Here is a 26,480-nt window from a genome sequence, read left to right on the forward strand (position 1 = left end):
GGTGGAGGAGGTGGACGAGGTGGAGGAGGTGGAGGAGGAGGTGGAGGAGGTGGAGGAGGTGGAGGACGAGGTAGAGGAGGTGGAGGAGGAGGTGGAGGAGGTGGAGGAGGAGGTGGAGGAGGAGGTGGAGGTGGAGGAGGAGGTGGACGAGGTGGAGGAGGAGGTGGAGGAGGTAGAGGAGGTGGAGGAGGAGGTGGAGGAGGTGGAGGAGGTGGAGGAGGAGGTGGAGGAGGTGGAGGAGGAGGTGGAGGAGGTGGAGGAGGAGGTGGAGGAGGTGGAGGAGATGGAGGAGGAGGAGGCACGCGCGGAGTCGACCATGAGACGACGCCTCCACTGGGGCCTGCCGAGAGAAGCCCCGCGGGTGAACACAGCGCTTGTGCCAGGCTAGGTGCACTTTGAGACCGTCGCTTGAAGCGTGGGAGGCTGTCGCTGCTGGCAGCAAGCAGGAGGTGCCATGGGTTGACCGACTGAGACGAGCGGCAGTGTGTGTGTGTCTGTGTGTCTGTGTGTGTGTGTCTGTGTGTGTGTGTCTGTGTGTCTGTGTGTGTTGAACTTCTTTCGCACCGTACGGAGCCAACCGCGCTAATCGGAGGTGCGGAGGAAAGACAACAAACTACCGCACAAACAGCAGGGAGAGTGAGGGTCACGGGTGAGGGATGGTGAGGGTTAGGGGTGAAGGATGGTGGGGGTCACGGGTGAGGGATGGTGAGGGTCACGGGTGAGGGATGGTGAGGGTCACGGGTGAGGGATGGTGAGCGTCACGGGTGAGGGATGGTGAGGGTCACGGGTGAGGGATGGTGAGGGTCACGGGTGAGAGATGGTGAGCGTTAGGGGTGAGGGATGGTGAGGGTTAGGGGTGAGGGATAGTGAGGGTCAGGGGTGAGGGATGGTGAGGGTTAGGGGTGAGGGATGGTGAGGGTTAGGGGTGAAGGATGGTGAGGGTCACGGGTGAGGGATGGTGAGGGTCACGGGTGAGGGATGGTGAGCGTCACGGGTGAGGGATGGTGAGGGTCACGGGTGAGGGATGGTGAGGGTTAGGGGTGAAGGATGGTGAGGGTCACGGGTGAGGGATGGTGAGGGTTAGGGGTGAAGGATGGTGAGGGTCACGGGTGAGGGATGGTGAGGGTTAGGGGTGAAGGATGGTGAGGGTCACGGGTGAGGGATGGTGAGGGTTAGGGGTGAAGGATGGTGAGGGTCACGGGTGAGGGATGGTGAGGGTTAGGGGTGAAGGATGGTGAGGGTCACGGGTGAGGGATGGTGAGGGTTAGGGGTGAAGGATGGTGAGGGTCACGGGTGAGGGATGGTGAGGGTCACGGGTGAGGGATGGTGAGGGTCACGGGTGAGGGATGGTGAGGGTCACGGGTGAGGGATGGTGAGCGTCACGGGTGAGGGATGGTGAGGGTCACGGGTGAGGGATGGTGAGCGTTAGAGGTGAGGGATGGTGAGGGTCACGGGTGAGGGATGGTGAGGGTCACGGGTGAGGGATGGTGAGGGTCACGGGTGAGGGATGGTGAGCGTCACGGGTGAGGGATGGTGAGGGTCACGGGTGAGGGATGGTGAGCGTTAGGGGTGAGGGATGGTGAGGGTCAGGGGTGAGGGATGGTGAGGGTCACGGGTGAGGGATGGTGAGGGTCACGGGTGAGGGATGGTGAGCGTCACGGGTGAGGGATGGTGAGGGTCACGGGTGAGGGATGGTGAGCGTTAGGGGTGAGGGATGGTGAGGGTCAGGGGTGAGGGATGGTGAGGGTTAGGGGTGAGGGATGGTGAGGGTTAGGGGTGAGGGATAGTGAGCGTCACGGGTGAGGGATGGTGAGGGTCAGGGGTGAGGGATGGTGAGGGTCAGGGGTGAGGGATGGTGAGCGTTAGGGGTGAGGGATGGTGAGGGTTAGGGGTGAGGGATAGTGAGGGTCAGGGGTGAGGGATGGTGAGGGTCAGGGGTGAGGGATGGTGAGGGTCAGGGGTGAGGGATGGTGAGCGTTAGGGGTGAGGGATGGTGAGGGTTAAGGGTGAGGGATAGTGAGGGTCAGGGGTGAGGGATGGTGAGGGTCAGGGGTGAGGGATGGTGAGGGTCAGGGGTGAGGGATGGTGAGCGTTAGGGGTGAGGGATGGTGAGGGTTAGGGGTGAGGGATAGTGAGGGTCAGGGGTGAGGGATGGTGAGGGTTAGGGGTGAGGGATGGTGAGCGTTAGGGGTGAGGGATGGTGAGGGTTAGGGGTGAGGGATAGTGAGGGTCAGGGGTGAGGGATGGTGAGGGTTAGGGGTGAGGGATGGTGAGGGTCAGGGGTGAGGGATGGTGAGCGTTAGGGGTGAGGGATGGTGAGGGTTAGGGGTGAGGGATAGTGAGGGTCAGGGGTGAGGGATGGTGAGGGTCACGGGTGAGGGATGGTGAGGGTCAGGGGTGAGGGATGGTGAGCGTTAGGGGTGAGGGATAGTGAGGGTCAGGGGTGAGGGATGGTGAGGGTTAGGGGTGAGGGATGGTGAGGGTTAGGGGTGAGGGATGGTGAGGGTCAGGGGTGAGGGATAGTGAGGGTCAGGGGTGAGGGATGGTGAGGGTTAGGGGTGAGGGATGGTGAGGGTCAGGGGTGAGGGATAGTGAGGGTCAGGGGTGAGGGATGGTGAGGGTCAGGGGTGAGGGATGGTGAGGGTTAGGGGTGAGGGATGGTGAGGGTCAGGGGTGAGGGATAGTGAGGGTCAGGAATGAGGGATGGTGAGGGTCAGGGGTGAGGGATAGTGAGGGTTAGGGGTGAGGGATAGTGAGGGTCAGGGGTGAGGGATGGTGAGGGTTAGGGGTGAGGGATGGTGAGGGTCAGGGGTGGAGGGATAGTGAGGGTCAGGGAGTGAGGGATGGTGAGGTCAGGGGTGAGGGATGGTGAGGGTTAGTGGTGAGGAATAGTGAGGGTTAGGGGTGAGGGATGGTGATAGTCAGGGGGTGAAGGATGGTGAGGGTTAGGGGTGAGGGATGGTGAGGGTCAGGGGTGAGGGATGGTGAGGGTCAGAGGTGAGGGATGGTGAAGGTCAGGGGTGAGAGATAGTGAGGGTCAGGGGTGAGAGATAGTGAGGGTCAGGGGGTGAGGGATGGTGAGAGTCACGGGTGAGGGATAGTGAGGGTCACGGGTGAGGGATGATGAGGGTCAGGGGTGAGGGATGGTGAGGGTCAGGGGTGAGGGATAGTGAGGGTCACGGGTGAGGGATGATGAGGGTCAGGGGTGAGGATGGTGAGGGTCAGGGGTGAGGGGATGGTGAGGGTCAGGGGTGAGGGATGGTGAGGGTCAGGGGTGAGGGATGGTGTGGGTCAGGGATGAGGGATAGTGAGGGTCAGGGGTGAGGGATGGTGAGGGTCAGGGGTGAGGGATGATGAGGGTTAGGTGTGAGGGATGGTGAGAGTCACGGGTGAAGGATGGTGAGGGTCACGGGTGAGGGATGATGAGGGTCAGGGGTGAGGGATGGTGAGGGTCAGGGGTGAGGGATAGTGAGGGTCACGGGTGAGGGATGATGAGGGTCAGGGGTGAGGGATGGTGAGAGTCACGGGCTGTAGCATTTGTTAGGGAAGGGCTGGTGACAGGTTGACGAGTTATACACAGTGTGTGGGAGATGTGGTGAGGAGATGGTCACGTGGAAGATGTGGTGAGGAGATGGTCACGTGGGAGGTGTGGTGAGGAGATGGTCACGTGGGAGGTGTAGTGAGGAGATGGCCACGTGGGAGATGTGGTGAGGAGATGGTCACGTGGGAGATGTGGTGAGGAGATGGTCACGTGGGAGACGTGGTGAGGAGATGGTCACGTGGGAGATGTGGTGAGAAGATGGTCACGTGGGAGATGTGGGTGAGGAGATGGTCACGTGGGAGATGTGATGAGGAGATGGTCACGTGGGAGATGTGGTGAGGTGACAGAGTGTGTGGGAGAGACCAGGTCAGGGTTGGGGTGGCTCTACGATTTGGGAGGCACAACTCTGACACTTGCAAGATGTAGGGAAGCATTCGCGTCCCGGTGAAGTTGCTTTCTGCTTGGGCATCGCACGTCAACCAAGTCGTGTCGATAAAGCCGTGCCTGCCTTGGGGCGGCAGCGCGTCGCTGTGGCCACACTTGAGCCTCGCATCACGAAGCGCCTGGGTTCAATTCTTGACACGGGCTCCCCTATTTGCGTGGTGTTTGTATGTTCCGCCACCCCCCCCCACCCCCTCCAGAAGCTAAAAAAAGCGCCCTCACGCAATGTAGATGCGTGGGGGGAACAAACGAACACCGCCTTGTGACCGACTCCTCGTCGTAGCTGACGATGAAGAAGAGGTGGTGGTGGCGGGTGGTGGGTGGTGGTGGTGGGTGGTGGGTGGTGGTGGTGGGTGGTGGTGGGTGGTGGTGGGTGGTGGTGGTGGTGGATGGTGGATGGTGGATGGTGGGTGGTGGTGGGTGGTGGTGGTGGTGGTGGATGGTGGATGGTGGGTGGTGGTGGTGGTGGGTGGTGGTGGTGGTGGGGGTCCCAGTGTTTCGCTGTGAGAAAACCACGTGCGGCTAGGAGGACGGTGGCGAGGAGGAGTGGGAGCGGAGCGAGGGGACAGGGAGACGCGATGAGGGTAGAACGAGGGGAATGAGTTGAGGCGACCGTGAAAGGCGACGAGGAAGGGTTTCGGGGTGACGAGGTGGCGAGAACGAGGAGAGAAGATTGGAGGCGTGGGGATGAGGATGAGGGCGAGGTGATGCCCGGAGGAGACGTCATCGGTCACTGCCCCTGTACAGATCACGTCCCGGGGCGCGCACTGCACAGAGACCCCCCCCCCCCGCACACCCCCCTGATCCCCCCACACCCCCCAACACCCCCCCCATCTCCCTCCTCCATCTCACCCAACCCCCCTCCTCCTTCCAAAACCCCCGCGCCTCCCCGGGACCCTCACATTGCGCATGGCGCCCACGCCTCCTGCTCTTCCTCCTGCTGCTGCTGCTACTCGGCTGATGACGATGTCGATGTCGGGGCTGCCGCTGCTGATGATGATGCTGCTGATGATGTTGAGCTGCCTCGGCGCGCAGGCGGTGACCCTCCACGACACCGGCGCCACGCCGGCTCCCCAAATGGGGGGCGCCACCCTCTCCACCGAGGAACCCCCGATCCCTCGCTCAACCGTGCACCCGACGGCAACCAGAATCATCGCCATCGCCAAGGGCAACGGCAACAGCAGCAGCAGCAATAGCAGCGACGTCGTTAGCAGCGGCAGCTTCGGCAACATCGTCAGCGGCGTCGGCGGCGGCGTCCCCCCCCGGGCCCCGGGGAACGGGTCTCGCGCACGAGGCCCCCCGCCGTGGAGAGCCCCGTGCGCGCGCCAGCTGGAGATCCGTCGCACGTTCAAGGCGGTGAACACGGCGGTGTCGAGCGCCGTGTTCGTGGTGGGCCTCGTGGGCAACGCCACGCTGCTCAGGATCATCTGGCGCAACAAGCGGATGCGCAACGGACCCAACGCGCTCATCGGCAGCCTGGCCCTGGGCGACCTCCTCTACATCGTCATCGCGCTGCCCGTGTCGGTGTACAAGGCGAGATCTTCTCTCGCCGGTTGCGAGCTCACTCCTTGTCCCCCACCCCTCACCCCGCACGATGTTGATGTTGTTGTTGTTGACACTCGCAGTAGCGCAGTATGAGCGAAAACTCGCCGTGTGTGGCTCAAGTTGGTGCCAGGCACGACACGTCTTGATTGGTCACCGGCCAGGTCACAATTTGGTCGATAACATCGACGATGTGAATGTAACCGTGATGGTGGTGGATGGTCAGTGACGAGAACTTGAGACCGCCACGTGGTCGCACTCGGGATGTCACCCCACGTGATCACGAGTGGCACACGGGCCCCACCCCACGTGTTCACGAGTGGCACACGAGCAGAGCCACCCCACGTGATCACGAGTGGCACACGGGCAGAGCCACCCCACGTGATCACGAGTGGCACACGGGCAGAGCCACCCCACGTGATCACGAGTGGCACACGGGCAGAGCCACCCCACGTGATCACGAGTGGCACACGGGCAGAGCCACCCCACGTGATCACGAGTGGCACACGAGCAGAGCCACCCCACGTGATCACGACTTTACGTGCGGTCGCGGTTCGCGCGGAGGGTGGAGGTGGGGTGGGAGAGCGATGAGGTGGGAGGGGAGGGTGGAGGTGGGGTGGGAGAGCGATGAGGTGGGAGGGGAGGGTGGAGGTGGGGTGGGAGAGCGATGAGGTGGGAGGGGAGGGTGGAGGTGGGGTGAGAGAGTGATGAGGTGGGAGGGGAGGGTGGAGGTGGGGTGGGAGTGTGATGAGGTGGGAGGGGAGGGTGGAGGTGGGGTGGGAGAGCGATGAGGTGGGAGGGGAGGGTGGAGGTGGGGTGGGAGAGCGATGAGGTGGGAGGGGAGGGTGGAGGTGGGGTGAGAGAGTGATGAGGTGGGAGGGGAGGGTGGAGGTGGGGGTGGGAGAGCGATGAGGTGGGAGGGGAGGGTGGAGGTGGGGTGGGAGTGTGATGAGGTGGGAGGGGAGGGTGGAGGTGGGGTGGGAGAGCGATGAGGTGGGAGGGGAGGGTGGAGGTGGGGTGGGAGAGCGATGAGGTGGGAGGGGAGGGTGGAGGTGGGGTGGGAGAGCGATGAGGTGGGAGGGGAGGGTGGAGGTGGGGTGAGAGAGTGATGAGGTGGGAGGGGAGGGTGGAGGTGGGGTGGGAGAGCGATGAGGTGGGAGGGGAGGGTGGAGGTGGGGTGGGAGAGCGATGAGGTGGGAGGGGAGGGTGGAGGTGGGGTGAGAGAGTGATGAGGTGGGAGGGGAGGGTGGAGGTGGGGTGGGAGTGTGATGAGGTGGGAGGGGAGGGTGGAGGTGGGGTGGGAGAGCGATGAGGTGGGAGGGGAGGGTGGAGGTGGGGTGGGAGAGCGATGAGGTGGGAGGGGAGGGTGGAGGTGGGGTGAGAGAGTGATGAGGTGGGAGGGGAGGGTGGAGGTGGGGTGGGAGAGCGATGAGGTGGGAGGGGAGGGTGGAGGTGGGGTGGGAGTGTGATGAGGTGGGAGGGGAGGGTGGAGGTGGGGTGGGAGAGCGATGAGGTGGGAGGGGAGGGTGGAGGTGGGGTGGGAGAGCGATGAGGTGGGAGGGGAGGGTGGAGGTGGGGTGGGAGAGCGATGAGGTGGGAGGGGAGGGTGGAGGTGGGGTGAGAGAGTGATGAGGTGGGAGGGGAGGGTGGAGGTGGGGTGGGAGAGCGATGAGGTGGGAGGGGAGGGTGGAGGTGGGGTGGGAGAGTGATGAGGTGGGAGGGTGGAGGTGGGGTGGGAGAGCGATGAGGTGGGAGGGGAGGGTGGAGGTGGGGTTAGAGTGTGATGAGGTGGGAGGGGAGGGTGGAGGTGGGGTGAGAGAGTGATGAGGTGGGCGGGGAGGGTGGAGGTTGGGTGAGAGAGTGATGAGGTGGGAGGGGAGGGTGGAGGTGGGGTGGGAGAGCGATGAGGTGGGAGGGGAGGGTGGAGGTGGGGTGGGAGAGTGATGAGGTGGGAGGGTGGAGGTGGGGTGGGAGAGCGATGAGGTGGGAGGGGAGGGTGGAGGTGGGGTGGGAGAGCGATGAGGTGGGAGGGGAGGGTGGAGGTGGGGTGAGAGAGTGATGAGGTGGGAGGGGAGGGTGGAGGTGGGGTGGGAGAGCGATGAGGTGGGAGGGGAGGGTGGAGGTGGGGTGGGAGTGTGATGAGGTGGGAGGGGAGGGTGGAGGTGGGGTGGGAGAGCGATGAGGTGGGAGGGGAGGGTGGAGGTGGGGTGGGAGAGCGATGAGGTGGGAGGGGAGGGTGGAGGTGGGGTGGGAGAGCGATGAGGTGGGAGGGGAGGGTGGAGGTGGGGTGAGAGAGTGATGAGGTGGGAGGGGAGGGTGGAGGTGGGGTGGGAGAGCGATGAGGTGGGAGGGGGAGGGTGGAGGTGGGGTGGGAGAGTGATGAGGTGGGAGGGTGGAGGTGGGGTGAGAGCGATGAGGTGGGAGGGGAGGGTGGAGGTGGGGTTAGAGTGTGATGAGGTGGGAGGGGAGGGTGGAGGTGGGGTGAGAGAGTGATGAGGTGGGCGGGGAGGGTGGAGGTTGGGTGAGAGAGTGATGAGGTGGGAGGGGAGGGTGGAGGTGGGGTGAGAGAGTGATGAGGTGGGCGGGGAGGGTGGAGGTTGGGTGAGAGAGTGATGAGGTGGGAGGGGAGGGTGGAGGTTGGGTGAGAGAGTGATGAGGTGGGAGGGGAGGGTGGAGGTGGGGTGAGAGTGTGATGGGCGAGCTCACCGTGGTCGTTATCGCTCACGCGCCGTGTCTCCCCTGTCCACGCCTCACTGGGACGCAGCTCCTGGCCGAGGATTGGCCGTTCGGCGTGGCACTCTGCAAGGCGGTGCCGTTCGTGCAGAAAGCGTCCGTGGGGATCACGGTGCTGAGTCTGTGCGCGCTCAGCGTGGACAGGTGCCCGCCCTCTCCTACCCGCTCACACACACACACGGGTTTACATACCCACTCACTCACTTACCTATCTACACGCTCACACCTTCACTCATCTACCCGCTCACACACACACACGGGTTTACATACCCACTCGCTTACCTACCCACCCACTCACTCACTTACCTATCTACACGCTCACACCTTCACTCATCTACCCGCTCACGTACTCATCTACCCACTCACCTACTCACCTACCCACTCACCTACTCATCTACCCACTCACGTACTTACCTACCCACTCACCTACTCATCTACCCACTCACCTACTCACCTACCCACTCACCTACTCATCTACCCACTCACCTACTCATCTACCCACTCACGTACTCATCTACCCACTCACGTACTTACCTACCCACTCACCTACTCACCTACCCACTCACCTACTCACCTACCCACTCACCTACTCACCTACCCACTCACGTACTTACCTACCCACTCACCTACTCATCTACCCACTCACCTACTCATCTACCCACTCACCTACTCACCTACCCACTCACGTACTTACCTACCCACTCACCTACTCACCTACCCACTCACCTACTCACCTACCCACTCACCTACTCACCTACCCACTCACGTACTTACCTACCCACTCACCTACTCATCTACCCACTCACCTACTCATCTACCCACTCACCCACTCATCTACCCACTCACCTACTCATCTATCCACTCATCTACCCACTCACCTACCCACTCACCTACCCACTCATCTACCCACTCACCTACCCACTCACCTACCCACTCATCTACCCACTCACCTACCCACTCACCTACCCACTCATCTACCCATCTACCCACTCATCTACCCACTCACCTACCCACTCACCTACCCACTCACCTACTCATCTACCCACTCACCTACTCATCTACCCACTCACGTACTCATCTACCCACTCACCTACTCATCTACCCACTCACCTACCCATCTACCCACTCACCTACTCACCTACCCACTCACGTACTTACCTACCCACTCACCTACTCATCTACCCACTCACCTACTCATCTACCCACTCACCTACTCATCTACCCACTCACCCACTCATCTACCCACTCACCCACTCATCTACCCACTCACCTACTCATCTACCCACTCACCTACTCATCTACCCACTCACCCACTCATCTACCCACTCACCTACTCATCTACCCACTCACCCACTCATCTACCCACTCACCTACTCATCTACCCACTCACCTACTCATCTACCCACTCACCCACTCATCTACCCACTCACCCACTCATCTACCCACTCACCTACTCATCTACCCACTCACCTACTCATCTACCCACTCACCTACTCATCTACCCACTCACCTACTCATCTACCCACTCACCTACTCATCTACCCACTCACCCACTCATCTACCCACTCACCTACTCATCTACCCACTCACCTACTCATCTACCCACTCACCTACTCATCTACCCACTCACCTACTCATCTACCCACTCACCCACTCACCTACCCACTCACCCACTCATCTACCCACTCACCTACTCATCTACCCACTCACCTACTCATCTACCCACTCACCTACTCACCTACCCACTCATCTACCCACTCACCTACCCACTCACCTACCCACTCACCTACCCACTCACCTACCCCCCCCCCCCTGCCACCACCCCCGCTATGCCGCAGGTACCGCGCCGTCGCGTCCTGGAGCCGCATCCAGGGCATGGGCGTGCCGCTGTGCACGGCGCTGGAGATCGCCGCCATATGGCTGCTCTCGCTGCTGCTGGCGGCGCCCGAGGCCGTCGGTTTCGACCTCCTCGTCTCCGAGTACCGCGGCGTCACCCTGCGGACATGCATGCTCGCGCCCCAGCAGAGCGGCGCCTTCATGCGCGTGCGTGTGCTGCGTGTGGCGCGCGGTGGTGACACTGGCACAGTGCAACTGACACAGTGACACATTGGCACGGTGACACGGTGACACTGGCACAGTGAAACTGACACAGTGACAGACTGGCACACTGACACGGCCTTCATGCGCGTGCGTGTGCTGCGTGTGGCGCGCGGTGGTGACACTGGCACAGTGACACGGTGACACGGTGACACTGACACAGTGAAACTGACAGAGTGACACACTGACACGGTGACACGGTGACACTGACACAGTGAAACTGACACACTGACACACTGACACGGTGACACTGACACAGTGAAACTGACAGAGTGACACACTGACACGGTGACACTGACACAGTGAAACTGACAGAGTGACACACTGACACGGTGACACTGACACAGTGAAACTGACACACTGACACGGTGACACTGACACAGTAAAACTGACAGAGTGACACAGTGGCACGGTGACACGGTGAAACTGACGCACAGCTTGAGCCACGCATCACACACAGCACGCCGTGTCACACCTCACCACGATCCCGGCACGACACCAAGCACCCCCCCCCCCGCCCCCCGCCCCCCAGGTGTACAAGGTGGCCAAGGACTGGTGGCTGCTGGGCTTCTACTACTGCATGCCGCTCGCCTGCACCGGCGCCTTCTACTCGCTCATGGCGTGCGAGATGCTGAGCCGGAAGCGCGGAGACCTCCGCCTCTCGCTCAGTGACCACCTCAAGCAGGTACAGCGCCGTGGTGGCGGTGGTGGTGGTGGCGGCGGTGGTGGTGGCGGTGGTGCTGGTGGTGGCATTGGTGGTGGTGGTGGTGGCGGTGGTGGTGGCGGTTGCGGTGGTGGTGCTGATGGTGGCATTGGTGGTGGTGCTGGTGGTGGTTGGTGGTGGTGGCGGCGGTGGCGGCGGTGGAGGCGGTGGTGGCTGTGGCGGTGGTGGCGGTGGTGGCGGCGGTGGCGGTGGTGGTTGGTGGTGGTGGCGGCGGTGGAGGCGGTGGTGGCGGTGGTGGTGGCGGCGGTGGTGGCGGTGGCGGCGGTGGTGGTGGCCGTGGTGGTGGCTGTGGTGGTGGTGGTGGCGGTGGTGGCGGCGGTGGTGGTGGCGGTGGCGGCGGTGGTGGTGGCGGTGGCGGTGGTGGTGGCTGTGGTGGTGGTGGTGGCGGTGGTGGTGGCGGTGGCGGTGGCGGCGGTGGTGGTGGCGGTGGCGGTGGTGGTGGCTGTGGTGGTGTTGGTGGTGGTGGCGGTGGTGGCGGCGGTGGTGGTGGCGGTGGCGGTGGTGGGGGCGGTGACGGTGGGAGCGGTGGTGGTGGTTTGGCAATGGTGGTTCTCGATCTGGTTCTGGTGGTTCTGCATCTGGTTATGGTGGTTCGGTATCTGCCCCCGTGTGGCCCTGATGATTTTCTGTCTGGTTCTGGTGCGTGGATATTGTGCGTGGTTATTGTGGCGGGGTTGTTATTGTGTGTGCTGATTGTGTGTGGTGATTGTGGCGGTGGTGAGATGTTAACGATCTCGCCTGGTATACAGGTGGTCGTGGGTTCGACCCCAACCCTGATGTCGGTATATTTTGAGTTTTCATGTTCTCCCCATGGTCGTGTGGGTTTTTCTCCAGGTCCTCCGGTGTGAGTATTTGGCTGCTATACATTTTCCGCATGATGATAAGTCACTTCGTGGAGCTATTAATTGTGCAAGTTCGCTGCTATAAACAGCTATACAGCTCAGTGGGCCCTATCTGGTAACATGATTTTTTTTTAGTTTTTATAGTTTATTGTGGCGGTGTTTGTGGTGATTGTGTGGTTAGTATGGCGGTGTGTGTAGTAATTGTGGCAGTGTCATGTGGTGAGTGCGTGTGTGGTGACTGTGTGTGTGTGTGGTGAGTGCGTGTGTGGTGACTGTGTGTGTGTGTGGTGATTGTGTGTGTGGTGAGTGTGTGTGTGGTGAGTGTGTGTGTGGTGAGTGTGTGTGTGGTGAGTGTGTGTGTGTGTGGTGATTGTGTGTGTGGTGAGTGTGTGTGTGGTGAGTGTGTGTGTGGTGAGTGTGTGTGTGTGTGGTGATTGTGTGTGTGGTGAGTGTGTGTGTGGTGAGTGCGTGTGTGGTGACTGTGTGTGTGTGGTGATTGTGTGTGTGGTGAGTGTGTGTGTGGTGAGTGTGTGTGTGGTGAGTGTGTGTGTGGTGAGTGTGTGTGTGTGTGGTGATTGTGTGTGTGGTGAGTGTGTGTGTGGTGAGTGTGTGTGTGGTGAGTGTGTGTGTGGTGAGTGTGTGTGTGTGTGTGTGGTGATTGTGTGTGTGTGTGGTGATTGTGTGTGTGTGTGGTGAGTGTGTGTGTGTGGTGAGTGTGTGTGTGTGTGGTGAGTGTGTGTGTGTGTGGTGAGTGTGTGTGTGTGTGGTGATTGTGTGTGTGTGTGGGGAGTGTGTGTGTGTGTGTGGTGAGTGTGTGTGTGGTGATTGTGTGTGTGTGTGTGTGTGGTGAGTGTGGTTGTGTGTGTGTGTGGTGATTGTGTGTGTGTGTGTGGTGATTGTGTGTGTGTGTGGTGACTGTGTGTGTGTGTGTGTGGTGAGTGTGGTTGTGTGTGGTGATTGTGGTGACTGTGTGTGTGTGTGGTGATTGTGTGTGTGTGTGGTGACTGTGTGTGTGTGGTGAGTGTGGTTGTGTCTGTGTGTGTGTGGTGACTGTGTGTGTGTGTGGTGACTGTGTGTGTGTGTGGTGAGTGTGGTGACTGTCTGTGTGTGTGGTGATTGTGTGTGTGTGTGGTGACTGTGTGTGTGTGTGGTGAGTGTGGTTGTGTGTGTGTGTGTGTGGTGATTGTGACTGTGTGTGTGTGTGGTGATTGTGGTTGTGTGTGTGTGTGTGATGGTTGTGGTTGTGTGTGTGTGTGGTGAGTGTGGTTGTGTGTGTGGTGATTGTGTGTGTGTGGTGATTGTGGCTGTGTGTGTGTGTGGTGGTTGTGTGTGGTGACTGTGTGTGTGTGTGGTGACTATGTGTGTGTGCATTGATTGTGGTTGTGTGTGTGTGGTGAGTGTGGTTGTGTGTGTGTGTGGTGACTGTGTGTGTGTGTGGTAACTGTGTATGTGTGTGTGGTGATTGTGATTGTGTGTGTGTGCTGATTGTGTGTGTGTGTGGTGAGTGTGGTTGTGTGTGTGTGGTGATTGTGTGTGATGATTGCGTGTGTGTGGTGATTGTGGTTGTGTGTGTGGTGAGTGTGGCTGTGTGTGTGTGTGGTGATTGTGGTTGTGTGTGTGTGTGGTGATTGTGTGTGTGGCTGTGTGTGTGTGTGTGTGGTGATTGTGTGTGTGTGTGGTGAGTGTGTGTGTGTGTGTTGATTGTGTGTGTGTGTGTGGTGATTGTGGTTGTGTGTGTGTGGTGATTGTGTGTGGTGATTGCGTGTGTGTGTGTGGTGATTGTGGTTGTGTGTGTGGTAAGTGTGGCTGTGTGTGTGTGTGTGGTGATTGTGGTTGTGTGTGTGTGGTGATTGTGTGTGTGTGTGTGGTGAGTGTGTGTGTGTGTGGTGATTGTGTGTGTGTGTGTGTGGTGATTGTGGTTGTGTGTGTGTGGTGATTGTGTGTGGTGATTGCGTGTGTGGTGATTGTGGTTGTGTGTATGGTGAGTGTGGCTGTGTGTGTGTGGTGATTGTGGTTGTGTGTGCGTGTGTGTGGTGATTGTGTGTGTGGTTGTGTGTGTGTGTTGATTGTGGCTGTGTGTGTGTGGTGATTGTGGCTGTGTGTGTGTGGTGACTGTGTGTGTGTGTGTGGTTGTGTGTGTGTGGCTGTGTGTGTGTGGTGATTGTGGTTGTGTGTGTGTGGCTGTGTGTGTGTGTGGTGACTGTGTGTGTGTGGTGTGTGTGTGGTGATTGTGGCTGTGTGTGTGTGGTGACTGTGTGTGGTGACTGTGTGTGTGTGGTGTGTGTGTGCGTGTGTGTGGTGATTGTGACTGTGTGTGTGTGTTGTAATTGTGGTTGTGTGTGTGTGTGGTGATTGTGACTGTGTGTGTGTGTGTGGTGATTGTGGTTGTGTGTGTGTGGTGACTGTGTGTGTGTGTGTGGTGATTGTGTGTGTGTGTGGCTGTGTGTGTGTGTCTGTAGTGACTGTGTGTGTGTGTGGCTGTGTGTGGTGACTGTGTGTGTGTGTGACTGTGTGTGTGTGTGGTGACTGTGTGTGTGGTGACTGTGTGTGTGGTGACTGTGTGTGTGTGTGGTGACTGTGTGTGTGTGTGGTGACTGTGTGTGTGGTGACTGTGTGTGTGGTGACTGTGTGTGTGGTGACTGTGTGTGTGTGGTGACTGTGTGTGTGTGTGTGGTGACTGTGTGTGTGTGGTGACTGTGTGTGTGTGGTGACTGTGTGTGTGGTGACTGTGTGTGTGTGTGGTGACTGTGTGTGTGGTGACTGTGTGTGTGGTGACTGTGTGTGTGTGACTGTGTGTGTGTGTGACTGTGTGTGTGTGACTGTGTGTGTGTGACTGTGTGTGTGTGACTGTGTGTGTGTGTGGTGACTGTGTGTGTGGTGACTGTGTGTGTGTGTGGTGACTGTGTGTGTGGTGACTGTGTGTGTGGTGACTGTGTGTGTGTGTGGTGACTGTGTGTGTGGTGACTGTGTGTGTGTGTGGTGACTGTGTGTGTGGTGACTGTGTGTGTGTGGTGACTGTGTGTGTGGTGACTGTGTGTGTGGTGACTGTGTGTGTGGTGACTGTGTGTGTGTGGTGACTGTGTGTGTGTGGTGACTGTGTGTGTGTGGTGACTGTGTGTGTGACTGTGTGTGTGTGTGACTGTGTGTGTGTGTGACTGTGTGTGTGGTGACTGTGTGTGTGGTGACTGTGTGTGTGATGACTGTGTGTGTGTGGTGACTGTGTGTGTGTGACTGTGTGTGTGGTGACTGTGTGTGTGTGACTGTGTGTGTGGTGACTGTGTGTGTGGTGACTGTGTGTGTGGTGACTGTGTGTGTGGTGACTGTGTGTGTGTGGTGACTGTGTGTGTGTGACTGCGTGTGTGGTGACTGTGTGCGTGTGACTGTGTGTGTGTGTGGTGACTGTGTGTGTGGTGACTGTGTGTGTGTGACTGTGTGTGTGTGACTGTGTGTGTGTGACTGTGTGTGTGTGACTGTGTGTGTGGTGACTGTGTGCGTGTGACTGTGTGTGTGTGTGGTGACTGTGTGTGTGGTGACTGTGTGTGTGTGACTGTGTGTGTGTGACTGTGTGTGTGTGACTGTGTGTGTGGTGACTGTGTGCGTGTGACTGTGTGTGTGTGTGGTGACTGTGTGTGTGGTGACTGTGTGTGTGTGACTGTGTGTGTGTGACTGTGAGTGTGTGACTGTGTGTGTGTGACTGTGTGTGTGTGACTGTGTGTGTGTGACTGTGTGTGTGTGACTGTGTGTGTGGTGACTGTGTGTGTGTGTGACTGTGTGTGTGGTGACTGTGTGTGTGGTGACTGTGTGTGTGGTGACTGTGTGTGTGTGGTGACTGTGTGTGTGGTGACTGTGTGTGTGTGGTGACTGTGTGTGTGTGACTGTGTGTGTGGTGACTGTGTGTGTGTGTGTGACTGTGTGTGTGTGACTGTGTGTGTGGTGACTGTGTGTGTGTGTGACTGTGTGTGTGTGGTGACTGTGTGTGTGTGGTGAGTGCAGCGACGCGAGGTCGCCAAGACGGTCTTCTGCCTGGTGTTGGTGTTCGCCGTCTGCTGGTTCCCGCTGCACCTGAGCCGCACGCTCAAGAACTCCGTCTACAGCGCCGTGGACCCGGGTCGCTGCGACCTCCTCAGGTCTCCCTCCCACCCTCCCCTCCCCTCCCACCTCATCACTCTCCCACCCCACCCCCACCCTCCCCTCCCACCTCATCACTCTCCCACCCCACCTCCACCCTCCCCTCCCACCTCATCACTCTCTCACCCCACCTCCACCCTCCCACCTCATCACACTCTCACCCCACCTCCACCCTCCCCTCCCACCTCATCGCTCTCCCACCCCACCTCCACCCTCCCACCTCATCACACTCTCACCCCACCTCCACCCTCCCCTCCCACCTCATCGCTCTCCCACCCCACCTCCACCCTCCCACCTCATCACACTCTCACCCCACCTCCACCCTCCCCTCCCACCTCATCGCTCTCCCACCCCACCTCCACCCTCCCACCTCATCACACTCTCACCCCACCTCCACCCTCCTCTCCCACCTCATCACTCTCCCACCACCTCCCCACTCTCACACCTCATCGCTCTCCCTCCCCCCTTCTCTCTCCTCCATTGCGGACACCCCTCGCTGGGGTCCCGCGCAAGACCCCAGCACTCCTTGCCACAACACCTACTGCCCCCCCCCCCCACTCTCTGGGGGGATGACCCCAGGGTGAGGCTTTTGACCCGAGTGCGGTCCAGGGGTCATGTCCTGGACTCACCCAGAATTAGAGCCCCCCCCTCCCTACCCCCCCCCCCCCTCCTTCGTCAGGAAGTGCTCTCTGTGACCCCCGGTTTTCTCCCACAGCTCCCTGCTGGTGCTGGACTACGTGGGGGTGAACATGACCTGCATCAACTCCTGCATCAATCCCATCGCCCTCTACCTGGTGAGCAAGAGATTCAAGAACTGCTTCAAGGTGAGCAGCCACGACTCACCCCGCCCGGCTCACCCCGGGCTCACTCACCCCGGGCTCACTCACCCATGGCTTACTCACCCATGGCTCACTCACCCATGGCTCACTCGGACTCACTCGCCCATGGCTCACTCACCCATGGCTCACTCGGGCTCACTCACCCCGGGCTCACTCACCCATGGCTCACTCGGACTCACTCACCCCGGCTCACTCACCCATGGCTCACTCGGGCTCACTCACCCCGGGCTCACTCACCGATGGCTCACTCGGACTCACCCAGTCACAGTATCAGTACCACACTCCCCCTGTCTCACTCGCCAGTTGCCACGTGACTTTAAAAACAACAACAACAACAACAACTCGAGTTAATTCTGACAGTGTCGTCTTAAGATCGATCATGAACTTTAGCAGCTGGGTAGTGGTTTGGTGGCTACGCCGCACACGGTCCCCGTGATCCACAACTGTGGAGGCAGCAGGGAGGGGTTGGTGGATCAAACACGCAGATTCTACTCTTTGGTTCTTTCGGTAAAGTCATGTAGATAAAACAAATTAAATAATAAAGTGAATAAAAAGAATAACAATAAAAATAATAAAAACCAAAAAAAACACTAATGTAGACTGTAGCCTGGTTCTTCATCGGAGTGAGTGTACTGGCAATCTATAATGTGGACTGTAGCCTGGTTATCAAGTCTGGTGAGTGGACTAGTAGTCTATGCTACAGTCTACATCATAGACTACCAGTACACTCACCAAACTTATAACCAGGCTACAGTCCACATGATAGATTGCCAGTACACTCACTACGATTAAGAACCAGGCTACAGTCGACATTAGTGTTTATTCATTATTTGTATTCACTTTTTTTTTTCTACGTGACTTTACGAAATAACAAAGAATATGAATTCCTGCAGTCACGACAGTTTTAAGTAAAAATTTCACCACACAGATGCTGTGGAACTCCCTTAAAGCGGGCGCCGAGGGAGTTGCTATTCCCCGGCTGGCAGCAAGTGGACTAATCGCCATCTGTTGCTGCCTGTACGGGCATAGAGTGTTGCTGTCTGTACGGGGATCGAGTGTTGCTGCCTCGCGCGAGGCGTAGTAGGGTTTCCCCGGGTGCTCCGGTTTCCCATTGATTGGCTGAAGACGTCGTACAAATAGCAACCCGATGTGGCAGCAGGACCCCCGGCCGAGCGAAGTCATTTATAATGAAATTACTAAAATCGCTTCGGGGCGGGAGTCGATCACATGGCGAGGGGGTAGACGTGGAGTCCAGGGCGCACGATGGAGAGTCGGGGTCACCCTCGTGGGCGACCAGCAAGTGACCCCCTCTACCCCCCACCCCCCCCCCAGTCCTGCCTGTGCTGCTGTTGCGAGGGCAAGGCCCTGCTGGGGGGCCCTGGCCCACGGAACAAGGTCTTCTACAGCAAGTGGAGGGGGCGGGGGCCCCCCGAGTTGGGGGGCTCCGAGCGGAGCACGACGCGTTCCAGCCACAAGTACAGCTCCTCCTGAGCTGCGGAGACGACGTGGAGACGACACGGAGACGACACGGGGACACGGAGACACGGGGACACGGAGACTTGGGGACACGGAGACGTGGGGTGACGGAGAGACATAGACACGGAGACGTGGGGATGGAGACACGGGGACACGGGGACGGAGACATGGAGACGCGCAGAGATGCGGAGACGCGGGGACGCGGGGACACGGAGACACGGAGACACGGGGAGACGGAGACACGGGGACGGAGACGTGACAGCACGGAGACACGGGGAGACACGGGGAGACACGGGGACTTGGAGACTCGGCGACTCGCGGACTTGGGCACACGCGTGTACAGTGACACAAGCACAGAGGAGCGAGCGCGCACTCGGGATGAACCTCACCACACGTCGCTCAGATTGACTCCTTCACTGGACGCTCACCAAGCTGCACTTGACCTCACTGGCGACATCTCCCTCCTGACCCCCCTCCCCACTCGCACTCACCGTGCCCCCCACCGTCGGACGGCCTGGAGCCGCCCCCCCGCTTTCCCCTCCTCCTCCTGCCCCCCCCCCGAGAGAGAGAGAGGGGGGGTGGGGGTAGACCCGCGGATCTGTCGTGTTTTTTTGTCGCGGTTTGATTCTCACACCGAGGAGTTGCTGTAATCTCCTCCACCCCTCCCCGAAATAATTTGACGATGCAGCTTACCCCCCCCACCCAGCCCCCACACGATCACCCCCTTGATGCGTACGCGCCCCCCCTCCCCTCCCCCGCGCGATTATTCACCCAGTAGAGTAGAGAAGTAAAGGAAGAGTGTGATGATGATGATGATGACGGCGGTGCCAACTCTACCCATTGACTCTTGTCTCAATTCTGCAACGTGGCCCCAATGGGTCTGGGGGGGACAGGGGTCTGGGGGGGGACAGGGGTACGTGGGGGGGGCAGGGGTACGTGGGGGGGACAGGGGTACGTGGGGGATAGAAGAACACGTGGATTATTACTCTTTGTTTTTTTTCGGTAAAGTCACGTAGGTAAAAAAAGAAAATTAAAATAAATTAAATCACGACGTTTCGGAGGCAACACAAGCTTCCGTCTTCAGTATCAAGTGGTACAGCAATTTTGCTGTGACGGTGCCACCTGAAGACGGAAGCTTGTGTTGCCTCCGAAACGTCGTGATTTAATTTACTTAAATTTTCTTTTTTTACCTACGTGACTTTACCGAAAAAAACAAAGAGTATGGACCCTTGCAGTCACGAAAACTTCAAATCTAGAACGTGGATTATTACATCGCATGATCGTGGGAGATGCAGCGGGTTGGGGAAGCATTCATCCAGCAGTGGAGTGAGCAACGCTGATGGTGGTGAAGGTGAGTGTAGAATGCCACGAGGTGGGGGAAGGGGTTCAAGCGGCGTCGACTGTGGAACTGCTTCGGTTGTTCTGCCAGAAGAAAGGAAGTGATGGCGTGGTGTGGCCGCATCAACCTGCGGTGTCCGTGATGACGAAATCTTTAATTTCACTCAAAGAGCTTCCGCGAGCCACCCCGAGGAGGTGGAGGGAGAGGAGAGGGGGTCACAGGAGGGGGTCACAGGAGGGGGTTAAAGGGTCCCCAGATGCAGCCCCCTCACCCCCCCTCCCCTCTTCTCGAGTCTAGGAGCGGAGCGGTGGTACAAATACGCGCCCGAGTGCTGCGCCTTATCCGGTCTCTCCACCAACTCTCCCCATCACAGCCGCTCATCTCACCCCATCATCTCAAACTCATCTCATCCCATTATCGTCTGATCGCATCATCTCAACTCGTCAGCTCATTTGATCTTCTACACCAGGAGAGGAGCGTGGTTTGGCATGGGTCTCCGTGGGGTGCACACCCCCCCCACCCCCCGCATCAAATGTCGTGACTGTTCTTCATAGCTCGGGGCTTGAGCCCCCCCCCCCTCTGGCCTGGCCAGTGGTACCCCCGGCGCTGTTCATGGCTATGGCACTCGCCTAAATCCATCCCATCAGCTCCTCCCATCGCTCTGCGTCATCTCACTACATCGTAGCATAATCTCACAGTTTCATCCCACCTCATCCCGTCTCTCCAGCACCCTATTACTCGATGACCCCACGTCTCGATCAGCCCATCTGGATCATCTCAGAGTCTCCCTTCTCTCAACCCCTCGCTCCCCCAACTCCATTCCTCGCCATTCCTGGAAACGTCTCGCTGTGATCACAACCGCTGCAGGGCAGGAAGGGGGTTAGGTCCCTGGCACCCCCCCCCCCAGCGCCTTCCCGCTTCCCCCCTCCCCACCACAGGAGCGAGGTGACTCCCCGCTCCTGACCCCTCTCCTCCCCCATCCTCCACCAAGACCCCCACGACTCAATGCGGGGTCTGTTCCCAGTGGTGCCCGAGGGGTATTCTATAGGACCCCAAATAGCCCCTCCCCTGCCATACCCCCCACACCATGGACAAGGGGACCCCCTGTGCCCGCGAACACGAGAGGCCCCGCTTCTTGTCAAAGAGGACACGGGACGCAGGGCCATAGTCTGGCTCCATGAGCCCCACGAAGACAGCGACTCCTATCTCTACCCCCACCCCCCATGAGGTCCCCCGCAGGATCGCGGTGGGGGAAGAGCCTCGTGCCCACAAGACTTCCAGGAAGGAGCAAGCGCACGGGCTCGTGGAGCGAGACGAAACGCCGCACTCCATCAGAATTCAGAATGAGAGGCCAGAATTGAATTGCCCGGGGCAGCCACCGAACAACGCAGCTACTCTGTCAAGGGCGACCCGGCCGACAGACGCCAGCGCAGCAGGGCATTACAAATCACCAGTTACACGTGACTTTAAAACAACCCGAGTTTAATTCTGACAGTTGTCGTCTTAAAAAAGCAAACTGTTACGAACATCAACAGGCGGGCCGTGGGCTACGCTGCCTGTAGTCCAGCACCGGTGGAGGCAGCAGCGAGGGTTAGTGGAACACCGCGCGCGCACCTGGTGAGACTCCCTTCCCGTGCGCGTCGAGGAGGCGCTTGCACCCTGGTTCGCCAGGAGAAGGCGGTACAGCAAGTTGACTAATCGCCATCGGTTTCTATCCGTACGGGGATAGAGCGGCTGCCTCCCTGGCGCGCGCGGGGTTTCCCCCGGCTACTCCGGTTTCCCCCCACGTGTGTAATAAGCAACACGCAGAAATAATTGTATGGAAACACATATTAAAAATTACAAATAAACCCACGGTAGCAACCCCTCCTCAAAAAAGATTCCTGTGTAGTGTTCCTGGATAATTCAAATTAATTAAGACAACAATCGCAGTTTAACACGAAGTAGGCTTTCGCAACCAATATCATCCATAAGAGGTTTTTGGGGGTTAGATCACGTAAATATATAAAAGTGTCGTTAAACCCACCACCACCCGACACAGCCAACTAGTAAGGGTTGTCACGTGCACAGAAGAACGTGGCCAATTCGTCAGCGGCGTGTTGGAGAGCCAAGCCACAACATTTGTCCCAGGGACGGGGACCTTGGCCCAGCCACGGGGATCTCGCTATCCCAGAGCGACGCGCCCTGGATGGAGCCTCCTCCACCGGCAGTGTTCGTGAAGGTCGAGATGACAACATCGAGGAATCTCGCTCCCAGTCTTCCCTCTCTCCGCGAGAGTCGTGAACGCGTCTCTCCCCCCCACCCCACCCCCACCCCACCACGGAATCTACTGACACCTGCCCCCACTCTCACAGCCCCCCCCGACCCCATCCCAAAACAGTCCCAGGCTGCCCCCAGGCGCCGTTTTAATTGCTGGAGCAAAGGCGCCGCGTCTATCTTTAGCGGCGGCAGCAGCAGCAGCAGTAGATATTGGGCTCTGGAATGGAATGGTGAGATTGGTCACGGACCCCTCCACCCCCTCACCGCGCCCCCCACACGGGTCAGTCCGGTCAGCTACAAACATCACCATCATCTCATTGTTGCCACCACGTCTGCTTTCGCGACAAAGTTTTGATTCATAATTGATATTTTGGGGGGGGTGGGGTGGGATCTCGTGAGCACAGTGCCAATGTGTGTCGTACACCCCTCCTCCACCCGACACTGCCGAATAAATGTAGTGACATACAGGAGTTGTATTGTTTGCGTCTCAATGGCATCGTTAACTTGTTGCAACTGTGCACGACATGCAAGTCAACGTAACTTTATTATTATTCAAACAATATAAGTTGCCAACTAACGTCACCGCCACGCAGACGACTCAAGAGGCGTGAGGAGGAGGCACAGTCGAGGAGCGGAAGGGCGGCATCAGCAGCAGCTACGCGGCGAGGAGTCGCCGCTACCAACAATTGGCAAAAGCCCTGCGGTCCTCTACATATTAAGATGGTTTCAACCAATGAGTGCTCATGCATGTGGGAGGAAACCGGAGCGCCCGGAGAAAACCCCACGCGTGCGAGGGAACAACGCGCTATCCCACACGGAATGGACGTGATGTTGGTCCGCACGGCCTTGTGGTGAGGCAGGGGTATGGGAGCTCCTTGACGCTCGTGGGAAGGGAGTTTCGCAACATCTGTGCGGTGATCCACCAACCCTCGCTGAAGCCTCCTTAGTGCTGGATTACAGGCCGCGTGCACAGCCACCATCTCCTGGCTTCACAGACCAACCCTCACTCCAGCCATAACCATCGCATCAGCCATCACTATCACTCCTACACCCATCACACATCAACCATCACTCCTACACCCATCATACATTACCATCACTCCGACACCCATCACTCATCATCCATTACCATCACTCCTACTACACCCATCACACATCAACCATCACTCCTATACCCATCACACATCATCCATTACCATCACTCCTACACCCATTACACATCAACCATCACTCCTACACCCATCATACATTACCATCACTCTCACACACATCACTGATCATCCATTACCATCACTCCTACTACACCCATCACACATCAACCATCACTCCTATACCAATCACACATCATCCATTACCATCACTCCTACACCCATTACACATCAACCATCACTCCTACACCCATCATACATTACCATCACTCCCACACCCATCACTGATCATCCATTACCATCACTCCTACTACACCCATCACACATCATCCATTAACCATCACTCATACACCCATCACTCATCATCCATTACCATCACTCCTACTACACCCATCACACATCATCCATTAACCATCACTCATACACCCATCACACATCATCCATTAACCATCACTCATACACCCATCACTCATACACCCATCACACATCAACCATCACTCCTACACCCATTACACATTAACTATCACTCCTACACCCATCACACATCATCCATTACCATCACTCCTACACCCATCACGCATTACACATCATCCAATACAGTGGCGGCTCCTGCAAAATCTCTCAGGGGGGGCAAATGTCTGGATGATTGATAAGGATAAGGTCCACCCATGCAATGGATAAATTAACAGCTTAAGCATGTAAAGGCAACCTCACTTCTTTAATATTAATGAAAAATAAAGTGACTCTTACAATACATCTTGTTTGTTTCTATACTCACTATTAATATACAATCCCCTCAAGTTTATTTTATTAAAGATTCCACTAGGTGGCGACAAATTATATTGTTGGATGAAACGTGCTTACGTATGATGACGTAAGCACGTTAGGGCGAGCCCTCCCGGAAGCCATAGAGAATGCATTGCAGCGCCCCCGTTCGAATAAAACATCTTTGAATGTAAGTCTATGGGGCCACTCGGGGCGATTCTCAGCTGGAGGGAAATCGCCCAAAAAGAGGCGGTACTCCACAGAACGTAGCATGACGCTGATTGGACTATATCCAGAGGCACAGTGACGGCTAGCGTGACTCTGTGGTTGAATGACATTGGTGGTGCGTCGCCCAATCGCCCTAATGAAGAAACAGCCCCTGATCCAATAACCATCACACATCATCCATTACCATCACTCCTACACCCATCACGCATTAACCATCACTCCTACACACATCAACAATCACTCCCACACCTATCACGCATCATCCATTACCATCACTCTTACACCCATCACACATCATCCATTACCATCACTCCTACTACACCCATCACACATCATCCAATAACCATCACACATCATCCATTACCATTAATCCTACACCCATCACGCATTAACCATCACTCCTACACCCATCACACATCAACCATCACTCCTACACACATCATCCAATAACCATCACTCCTACACCCATCACACATCAGCCATCACTATCGCTCCTTATTTTTCTGCGTGCAATCGCGAAAACAACAGCCATATCAGACATGAGTACATCTAATCAGCATAATCATTGCTTCACTGCAGCTCAAGGACTCACTCCTACAAGGCGTGTGGTGACGTTACGAGATGTCCACGTGCGCGGAATTTGAAGGCCTCGAGACCAGAATCGGTGATTTCGACGACAATGTGTTCATCGGGGAGGCAGGTCCATATCCGGGCAGCAGAATAAGAAGAATGGAGCTTCTGTTCAGGGAGCATGGACTGGCAAACTCGGGGGGGGGGGGGGGGGGCAAGGCCGTGGCTTGGCAGGGTTGTGCTTAATCGGATGGCACGACGTCTTTCGTATGGGGGGGGGGGGGAACGTGGCCTCAAGGTCTGTGGCGGGGGGGGGGGCATTGGTTGGTGTACATTTTGTACAGGGACTGTGACAGCAGCAACTAGTACACCCCATCACACATCATATATCACGCGTTAACATCGCCCACATCCACACCTCCAGCGAGAAACTTTTACAAACAATTAAATCGTGCCCTTCATTTATTTATTTAGTCTTGCGACTCGGTGCGGCTGTCCTTGGGGCAGTTGGCCATGAATTCCACCAATGGGAGTGTGGCTGCTTGCGAGAGGAACCCCGAGAAACTCCACCAGGCACAAATTCCGCACAGACAGATCCAATAATCATTGTTCTGTGTTGCCCTTTCCCTAGCTACCACCTCGCAGCACAAGCCAAATGAACCGAATATTCCCCGGCAGTCTTCCGGGCAAGTACTGACCAGCGGTGCCGGATTATCCTAGTAGCAAATGTAGCTACACATGTTGCTACGGGGACCGCACTTTCAAGGGCCCCGCGCGAAATGCTTTAAAGCTATCAATTCCGGTTCAGTGATTCTGCACTTGCTCTATTACTATACCGCCTTCAACTTTTATGAACGACTGGGTGTTTAAGGTTAGCGATTTGTCGTATTATCTGGCTGTATAGCAAATGAAAAAATACAATTATTTTACTATGCAAGTAAAAAATGTGTGTTTTAATATTTGTGTTTTTTTTAAATGTAGGGCCCCTTTATAACATTTGCTACAGGGCTCGCACGAGTTTCATCCAGCACTGCTGACCAGGCGCACACCCGCTTAGCTTCCTAGATCACGACCAGATCGCGGCGCATGCAGGGCCATGTGGTCGCGATAATGACTGAACATTCCGTTAACGCACAAACCGTCGCACAGATCGATTCAAGAATCCGCCAACCGCATCGCGATCTCCTCCTGGTGGCGCGGCCTTGTGACGGCAAATTCCACAAATTCATCGCCACGCCGTGGTCTCATTCCTTCCTCGCTTCGATTGTCGCTTCGCTCCTCATTGCTGCGGCAGCGGGCAGGCGAAGAGGGCTGCGGGAGAGACGTCTCTCCGCGTGAGGTCTGCACTCTCCTCGGCAACCCCCGAAAACGGGGAGCCGGTCCTGGAGACCCTGGTGGGGACTGCGGGACGGGGTGGCCGGGGAGAAAGGGGTCACAGCTGCACACACGCCTGGACGTGGAAATGTCGGCACCTGGTGTACAACGCATCGGTGATCCGCTGTGGGTTCATTCCCCCCCCCATCTCCCTCCTCCCCCCTAACCTCCCGACCCCCACGTTGGCGAGACGCACCTGAGCCTGGCCCGTGACGTCACGCAAGTGTGAATATTGATACGGGCAGTGTGAACTCTCTTTGCGTTCGTGGTTGTCATCGTCGTGCTGATGTTGCCCCCTCCGCGTGTTCCTCGTCATGTCTCTCAGTGGAGCGCGGCATCGTCATCGTCGCCATCGCCCCGTGAATGTTATTCCGACGCTGTCAGTGATGCCATTGTCTTCTGAATCAGCCACTCAAATCTTTCCCTTAAGGCAG

General features: G+C 57.6%; 1 protein-coding gene across 1 annotated transcript; it reads left to right on the plus strand.

Moving 5' to 3' along the window:
- The first annotated feature begins 4,891 nt into the window (after positions 1-4,891).
- On the plus strand, positions 4,892-19,096 carry EDNRA (endothelin receptor type A). The gene is made up of 7 exons (XM_078864725.1): positions 4,892-5,515; positions 8,289-8,401; positions 10,096-10,300; positions 10,887-11,039; positions 15,914-16,047; positions 16,764-16,872; positions 18,220-19,096. The coding sequence occupies exons 1-7, from the start codon at positions 4,892-4,894 to the stop codon at positions 18,376-18,378; spliced, it is 1,497 nt and encodes a 498-aa protein (XP_078720851.1). The 3' UTR covers positions 18,379-19,096.
- Positions 19,097-26,480: the final 7,384 nt, after the last annotated feature.

The sequence above is a fragment of the Lampetra fluviatilis genome, chromosome 19, assembly GCF_964198595.1.
Source record: "Lampetra fluviatilis chromosome 19, kcLamFluv1.1, whole genome shotgun sequence".
Taxonomy (NCBI): domain Eukaryota; kingdom Metazoa; phylum Chordata; class Hyperoartia; order Petromyzontiformes; family Petromyzontidae; genus Lampetra; species Lampetra fluviatilis.